An 8734-nucleotide genomic window follows, 5' to 3' on the forward strand; every position below is an offset into this window, starting at 1 on the left:
GCTTGTTCTTGTTTTATTGGTTGTTTAAGCCTTGAGAGTGGAAATACACCAGTGTTAGTGACTAAGAGAGTAGCTCTATACCACTTTGCATCCTCACACTTGTATGAACCCAGATTTAATATTACATTAGGATAGGTACTAGGGGATTAAACACTTGAATCCCAGGGATCTCAGTCTCTCTCTATTGTTTTCATTACCCTGAATCATCACTTTATTTTATTTATTTATTTATTTATTTATTTTATGCAACCATCCAAGTCAATCGTTAGGATTAGCTTCAAAGAATAATTTAGTAATTGGTGCTTAATACCCCACTTGCCTATGGATCGATTACCAGATACTCCGGGTATTATTTGTTTGCAAATATACTACAATCAAATTGGCGCTGTTGCCGGGGAAGTGGCATACAGTATTAACATTAGTGAAATCTTTATTCTAGGAGTCTAGTCCATTTTTATTTTATTTTATTTTATTTCAGCTAACCGTCAACGACTTGTTCTTGTTGAGCGTGATTTTTACTTAGAAAACAGAGAAGGATGGCACTGGAACAAGGAAACCAAGCTTAAAGATCAATGTCTGACTACCTTGCTCCAGATGTTGAAGAGCATGGTAGCATCAATATTCCAAATGTGGAGGGCAGCAACTTTGCGATCGATCCGGCCATACTCAATATGGCCGCGTCTGATCGATTTGGAGGGACACCCACGGAAGATCCCAATGCTCACATCACCAAGTTCCTACGACTTTCTGGCACCTTCAAGATGAATGGAGTCACTCAAAATGTTGTCAGACTTAGGCTTTTCCCCTTCACACTAAAGGACATGGCTGATGATTGGTTATCCTCACATCCAGATAACCCTTTTTACACTTGGGAAAAATTGCATGGAGAATTTTTGAAGAAGTTCTATCCTATCTCCAAGACTCAAAGGATGAGAATGGCAATTCAAAACTTTAAGCAACTGGCAACTGAGTCTCTAACTGAGTCCTGGGAGAGGTTTAAGGAGTTGAAGAGGCAATATCCACACCATGGGTTTCAAAGTTGGGATTTGATGATGGCTTTTTATGAAGGATTGCTTGATAATTCTAGGATTTTGGTGGATGCTTCTTCTGGTGGTTTGTTCACAATTTTGGAGCCAACACAAGCCGAGGATCTATTAGAGAAAATTTCTATGAATGGATCTACTTGGTACACGGAGAGGTCTTCACAAAAACTTGTAGGAGGAATTCATGAGGCGGAGCAATTAACCGCTTTGTCAACAAAGATAGATAATGTGGTTTCCATGGTTCAAAAGCTTGCCCAAATCACCGTCCAAAAACACAATGTAAGTGATGTTTCTACCCCTTATACTCTTGGTCAAGTTTTGATGTGTGATCTTTGTGGTGGTAGACAAAATTCGGGGGATTGTCTCAACGACTTAAATTTCCAAACCCCTATGGAGCAAATTAATATGGTGGGATATAATAGGTCTATCAATAGTCTTTCCAACCTCAAGGGGGCTACAATCCTAATAATTCAAGGAACCACCCCGATTTTTCATGGAGTAACCGAATGGGGGCTGTCAATCCTCAACACTTTGTTAATAGAGGTCCTCTAGGTTTTCAAAGTACTCAAGTTCAATCTCAATTACCCACTTTGGAGGCTCCACCACAATCAAATTTGGAAGCTATTGTGGAGAAGATACTTAAGTCACAATTGCAAAGTGAAGAGAGGTTTAGGCAATTAACAGAGAGGGTGGAACAATTGAGTGCCCATAATAAGATGCTTGAAAATCAACTTGCAAATTAAGCTTCTACGTCTAGCACCAGAGTCACAGGGAAGTTGCCAGCCAGTACTGAAAATCCCAGGGAGCATGTGAATGCAATTGTTACAAGGAGTGACAAGGTACTTGAAGAGCCGTCTCCTCCAATCAAAGCATCAATTCCAAATAGAACTGTAGAAGAGGAGATACAAAGGATACTTGAGAATGTGGAGGTTGAGCCAACTATTGTGAAAAGTAATCCACAAGTAATTGATGAAGGAAAGAAGCCCGTAAGAAGGTATGAAAATCCCTTGCCTTTTCCTTTACAAACTCAGAAGCAAAGTAGATGGAAGAAATTTTTGGAAATAGTTGAGAGTTTGAAAGCTTCAGTTCCCTTACTTGATTTGCTTTCACAAGTCCCCTCCTATGGAAAATTTTTGAAAGATATACTTGCTAAAAGGAGAAAATATGGGGAACTTGAGATGATTGCAATGGCGCAAGAGTATAGGGTCTTGACACCCAGAGTTGGAAGGAGAGTGACTTAATATAAAGATCCAGGGAAGTTCACAATTCCTTGTATTCTTGGGGGTCGTCCTATAAAAGGATCCCTTTGTGATCTTGGAGCCAGTGTCAGTGTCATGCCTCTTTCACATTGTAAAAAGAAGAATTTTGGTGATCTGAAACCAATCAAGCTCACATTGTTCATGGCGGATCAGTCTATTTCAACCGTTGTTGGAATACTTGAAGATGTTCCAGTTCGTGTGGATAAATATTTTGTCCCTGTTGATTTCATTGTAATAAATGCTTAGGAAAATCCAGACATTCCCCTCATCTTGGGGAGAACTTTCTTGGCCACAACCGGAGCATTAATTGATGCAAGGAAGGGAACGATAATTTTTGACTTTCGAGAAGAAAAAGTCGAATTTAATGCCTTCGAGGAGAAAAGTTCATGCAACATAGTGCATCTAATGAAATTGGATGATGACTACCTCGCGAAACAAACGGGATGAGCACTCCATAACCAGGTTGAGTCGAGCTAGCGACGTTAAACTTAGCGCTTCATGGGAAGCACCCCATGTTATCTTTTATTGCTTTCCTATTTATTGCTTTCTAGTTTAGTTTTATTCCTTTCTAGTTTCGTATTTTATTGCTTTTTAGTTCGTCTTATTTTTTTTTTCTTTTCTCTTGTTCTCTTATCTTTCGTTTTGCATCAAGGGCGATGCAAATTTTTAAGTGTGGGGGATGAGTCAATAACTTGGGTAATTTTAAAATTTTTGCTTTTTCTTGGTTGACTCATATGCTATTTTTGGTAAATAAGTTACTTGTCTTAGCATGCAATTGCAATTACTCTCTCTTGTTGGTCTGTGGTTTTTTTTTGTGGTGCTTGCTGCATCTCAATTTGTGATTGATGATTTGAGGTGTAACATATAATTGATCTATTCCCTTGCCAATAGCTTCGTTAACCACATAATAATTGGATTAATTCTTAATCTTGTGTGTTATGCATTGCTAGTGAAAGCTTATGTGAAATTCCGGTCATGTGTGTTTTGCTAGAACTTGCCTCATTACTCCCTAAGTGGAGTCTAAGTTTTGCATGTTTTGAAGTGATTTAGGCCATTTTTGTTTAGCCATAGCCTTTAAACTTGTCCCTACATATGTTTTTATCCTTTGTGACCCCATTGTGCCTCTCGTTTGTTTAAATAAGTGTTAAGCACTTATCCCCTCATTGAGATTATTTTTATTTGTGTTACCCCCATTATTAATCCCTTAGCTTTTGGCTAAATATTTCCCTTCTAGCCTTTTGAGAGAATGAAACTTTTATCTTTATTTTTTCTATAAGAAGAGTTCTACGGAGTTGTGCCAAAAAACAGCTTATGATACAAATGTTCAAGTGTTGGGGTCGTGATTGATTGATTGGATTAAAATTATCTTGCTAAATCCAAAAGAAATCCAAAGAAATGAATCAAAGAAAAGATGAGAAAAAAAATAAAAATAAAAAGGAAAGAAAGATTGAAAGTTTTGAGTTTGGACCCCCACTTCACCAAAGAGTTGCTGTGTTCTTAAAAGAAATTTGCTCCTTGAAATTTTGATTATGTCATTCTCTTCAAATTTTGAAAATTTTAGATAAATTGTGACATTCTCTCTTTTTGATTAATTTTTTCATACCACTTTTTTGTTAGCCATTACCCGTAGCCCCATTACAAGCTAAATAAAGTCCTAGTTGATCTTAACATGCATTCTTAGATTTGATCTAGGGGAGTATGAAGGGAATGCCTATAGGATCTCATTCAGGAGCCGTGTTTTGTATAATATCAACTGAGTATTTGTGCACACTTGATCCTCACGTACTTTAAATTCTTGGTGCTTGGTTATTGGCTTGAGAATGAGTTTTATGTGCCAAGCTAATTTAATTCTTGAATATTGTTGTTTTGCAGTGAGTTGGTTGGTGGTTCGAAAAGTTGTGCAAGAGAGAGTATGAGTAATTTGTATGTTTTGATTTGTGATTTATTCGTGTTTTTGCTTGAGGACAAGCAAATGCTTAAGTGTTTAGGAGTTGATGTGAGCCTAATTGTGCACATTTGTGGTATTGATTTATCTATATTTGTGTAGGCTTAGGATCATGATTTCGGTGATTTAATTGCATAATCCTTTATTTTACTATTTAGTTATGGTTCACACTCGTTTTGAAAGTTTTACGGTGTTTGTTAGTGCTTTTTGAAACATTGTAAGTCAATTCTATGAGCAAGTGAAGTTCTAGGACAAATTTAGAGTCAAAATGAACCGAAGGACGTGTACACAACATTTTTGACGCGTCAAACCAAAGGCACGACGCGTCTAAAAATTCCAGAGAGCAACTGGTCGAGAACATCAGGTCTCGACACGTCGAGTCATCGCTCGACGCGTCGTGAAAGACGCAAGACTAAAAAAAGAAGCACTGAGCGCTAATTCTTCTTTCCTCAAAATAAAAGGGCGCGTAATTCAAATCTCCAATTCATAATTCAATCCAAATTCAAACTTCAATTCCATATTCAAATCCTTTATATAATAAAGCTATATGGTTTGAGAAATAATTAATGTTACAATAAACGCCACAACATCCTTTATTATAAAAAAAAAAATTAAAAAATATAAAAAGCACAACATTTAAAAAATAAAATAGCTATATATAATATAATCATATAAAAAATATACTTTTGAAAAATAAAATAGCTATATATTATATAATCATATAAAAAATGTGTTCAATTAGAGTTTAAATTTACACATACAAAATTTGAAATTTGCTTTCCAAATGTAATTATCTTAGTTATTATTTGTATTGTGAAAATTATAATATCGATGAAATACAATTAAGAATAAATAAATGTTTTTTTTTTTTTTTTTGAAAGTTACTGGTCCTATTATGTAAATTATCTCTATAAGTGTATTTGAATATGCACATAATTAGAGATTATATTAACCATACAAAATTATAATTATAATTTTAATTGTAATTTTGTATTCTATAAAAATAATAAATACTTGACCAATGGAAGCTCAAAAATATTATTATATTAAATAATTTAAAATATTTTAGTTTTTCTATTTTTTATTTATATTTATAATAACATAATTTTTTCCGTGCATCGCGCGGGTGAATTACTAGTTAAAGCATAAAGGCGGCATCTTTTATTAATTAAATAATGAAATTTCGATTTCGGTCCAGATACAATTTTAGTCCAATTTTGCACAAAATTCCTATTTCAATCAGGATTGGTTCTGGGCTTCTAGCTATAAAATCACACCTTCCTCAACCTTGATATCCATTCAGAGATCCTTGGAGACAAGAAAGAAAGAAATCAAGAGTCGCAAGTTGTCCTGGGAATCAAGAAGAAGACTAGGGAGACTTGAGAAAATTCTTTGGTTCATTCTTGTACTCTTTTGATGATTTGTAATTCTTTAAATTTATTTGCTATGTATAATTTAGCCATGCTTGGCTAAATTCTTTAGAGATTCTTGGGTAAAACTGTTTATGAACCTATGTGCCTAAGCTCTCAGATTCTTTAATATATTATTATTTGGGTTTAATACTTGTGTTGCAATTGTGATTTTATTGTTTGATGCTTGTAATTAGTGGTCATAGTTACTTGTTTCGTTTGCTTTGTTTGTGTCACAACGAGAGTTGGGCATAACTTAGGGCACACACAATTGCACCTAACTGTTGCACCTTGAGAAATGGTAATTTTGTTAGGGAGTTTAATTAATGATTATTGCAAATCGAGAGATGGTAGTAGTTAGGAATTTATGATGCTTGTACTTGTTTTATTGGGTGTTTAAGCCACGAGAGTGGAAATTCACCAGTGTTAGTGACTACGAGAGTAGTTCTATACCACTTTGCATCATCACACTCGTATGAACCTAGATTTAATATTACATTAGGATAGGCACTAGGGGACTTCTTTACTCTCTTCCAGAAAATTGTTCTCGATTAGAAGGTTTTCCTCATTTCCTTCATCCGATTAGTGAAGGACTGGGTGAGTGGGTTCTACGACTTCCAACGAGACATTTTCCTCAATACCGTAAGCCAAAGAGAAAAGACTCTCACCTGTGGCCTGCCTCTGAGTGGTCCAATATGCCCACAATACTCGGTCTAACTCATCGGCCCAGTTTTCGCCAACATCTTCGATCTTCTTCCGAATGCCATCCACAATGGTGCGATTTATGTTCTCCACTTGCCTATTGGCTTGTGGGTAAGCAACCGACACCTTGGTGGGCCGGATCCTATGCCGTTGACAAAACTCGGCGAACGGTTGACAATCAAACTGTCGACAATTGTTGCTGACCACATGCTCGGGAAGTCCGAAGCGACAGATTACTCTCTTCCACAGGAACCGTCGACATTGATATTCAGTGATCGTGACCAATGGCTCGGCCTCCACCCACCAAGTGAAATAATCGATGGCCACCATGCAAAATCTAAGTCACCCTGGCGCCTGTGGTAGAGGTTCCAGAAGGTTCATCCCCCACTTAGCAAAGGGTATGGTAGTCGTGACTGGGGTATAAAACGTAGCGGGTCGGGTATCCTTTCGAGCAAAGGATGGACACATAGTACGCTTTGCTACCTAGTCTACACAATCTCTCATTATGGTGGGCCAGTAGTACCCTTGGATGACCAGCTTCCGAGCAAGGGTATGAGCTCCTTGATGTGCCACGCATATTCGTCGATGTGCCTCTTCCATTATCTTTTCTGCCTCCTGTCCCAATAGGCATCGCAAGAGAGGTCCTCCGAATGACTTTTTATACAGCCGGCCGTCTATTATGTATAAGGAAGGGGCTTTTGTAACACCCCAGATTTTCAAGGCTTTTAAAACTTATATAATAAAGACAGAATCTCATTAAATCCCAAATTACGATACAAAGAGTACAGGGTGATATGCCATACCCGAGCTAGAGAACTCGGGTGCACAGGCTGAATTCTAAACCTCAATCAGTATCAATACTAAAGCATGGCACGTAGGCCGAAAAGGGAAAACTATCTAAGCTACGCCTCAAGCTTCTAACACGCTCCAGTGATCTACTCGTCTGTGACTGAAAGCCAAATATATCTGTTCAGCGAGAGATGCTGGTAACCCACTCCAACGCGTTGAAATACAATACATATAGACATATATATAGATATACGAAAACCAATTTGAAGCATGAAGATATATCCTACGAGACTCTAGCTTTTAAAACAGGGATCGACTCAACAGATAGTGCTAAGCACAGACAGCAGTTATACCAAGCATATATAGTTTACAACAGGCAAGACAGGTAAGATAAGCACAATTAATAATCATAATCCAACATATACGATTCCCAGTATCAAACCCATACTCACATCCCCAAGGTACTCATAACAACAACTCATCCGTATCTCATCACATAGCACACTTTGTTGGCGCCACAGGACCAATCGCATGCCCATACATGAGGGTCAGCGCATATAGCTCTGACACGGCCCCGCAGCACCCTGCCCCGTATCGCAACACGGAGGGGTCGATCGCAACCGACCGATGAACCGCAGCTCAGGAATAACCAATCCGATCGCAACCGAATTGGGGTATCATGCACACATAACACATAGCAAGCACATGCAACCCACATTAACACATTGGGAAGCGGGAGAAAACGTATAACAAAACCTATGCGTGATCCTTCACATACTAAGAATAATCCAAAGGGGTTCATACTTCTTTCACCTAGGTCAACGGGATACCAATTCAACTAGCATGCAATATATAAGACTCATACAACCTACAAACGGTACCCGAAATATCAAACTAGACATAGGCACGATAGACGGAGTCCGTTGGGACACCACGGGGATCGGGGGAACATCAAACGAGGAAGCCAAAATCCCAAATTGGGTACAAACCAGCGAGTAGTCGGTGGGTGAGGGATCACCCGCCGGCGGCACTGTTCCGGGCAGCGGGTGCCCGGCGGGCAGCTGCCCGCCCGCTGCCGGCGTTGCCCAAATAGGCCGCGGGTCCTCTACCCCCACTGACTCTTTTTCACCAAAAACGCCCCGGGAACCTTTGTGGAACCCGAAACCATGCTTAGACACTTTCAAACGCAATTGATAACACACGTAGACAATTAACGGATCAAAGATCAAGAAACATATGGCACATAACCTATCATGCTTTTCTAAACATAATCAACACCCAATCATGCGAATTCCCACCCAATATACCCAGAATAATACCATACGAATTCCACGCTATACCTAGGGTTCTAATTATTTTTAAATCAACAAGAACACAATTCATCTTCCAAAATCAAGATTCGGTAGGAATATAATATAACTATCAAGAACCTCATATAATCATTAAGAACATCAAGAACACCATATAATTATCAAGAACGTTATATAATCGTCAAGAACACCATAATTATCAAGAACCTCTCATCATCAAGATCACCCATGGAATCATCCCACCAATCATCAATAATAATATCACAAATCATCAATA

At 38.1% G+C, this 8734-nt stretch overlaps 1 protein-coding gene across 1 annotated transcript; it reads left to right on the top strand.

Annotated features, from left to right (window-relative positions):
- Positions 1-572: 572 nt before the first annotated feature.
- On the top strand, positions 573-2284 carry LOC109155287. Its single transcript, XM_019302973.1, has 4 exons — positions 573-835; positions 1088-1322; positions 1478-1710; positions 1801-2284. Exons 1-4 carry the CDS (start codon positions 573-575, stop codon positions 2282-2284), a joined length of 1215 nt encoding a protein of 404 aa, XP_019158518.1.
- The last annotated feature ends 6450 nt before the right edge of the window (positions 2285-8734 follow it).

This window comes from Ipomoea nil, unplaced genomic scaffold, assembly GCF_001879475.1.
Source record: "Ipomoea nil cultivar Tokyo-kokei standard unplaced genomic scaffold, Asagao_1.1 scaffold0276, whole genome shotgun sequence".
In the NCBI taxonomy this organism is placed as follows: Eukaryota; Viridiplantae; Streptophyta; class Magnoliopsida; order Solanales; family Convolvulaceae; genus Ipomoea; species Ipomoea nil.

Excerpts from the sequence above, each read along its gene's own strand:
- LOC109155287 (XM_019302973.1), top strand. The coding sequence starts at position 573 with ATGTCTGACTACCTTGCTCCAGATGTTGAAGAGCATGGTAGCATCAAT. Across the intron at positions 1,323-1,477 it reads TCACCGTCCAAAAACACAAT|TCTTTCCAACCTCAAGGGGG; the intron begins GTAAGTGATGTT and ends GTCTATCAATAG. Across the intron at positions 1,711-1,800 it reads CAATTGCAAAGTGAAGAGAG|CACCAGAGTCACAGGGAAGT; the intron begins GTTTAGGCAATT and ends TTCTACGTCTAG.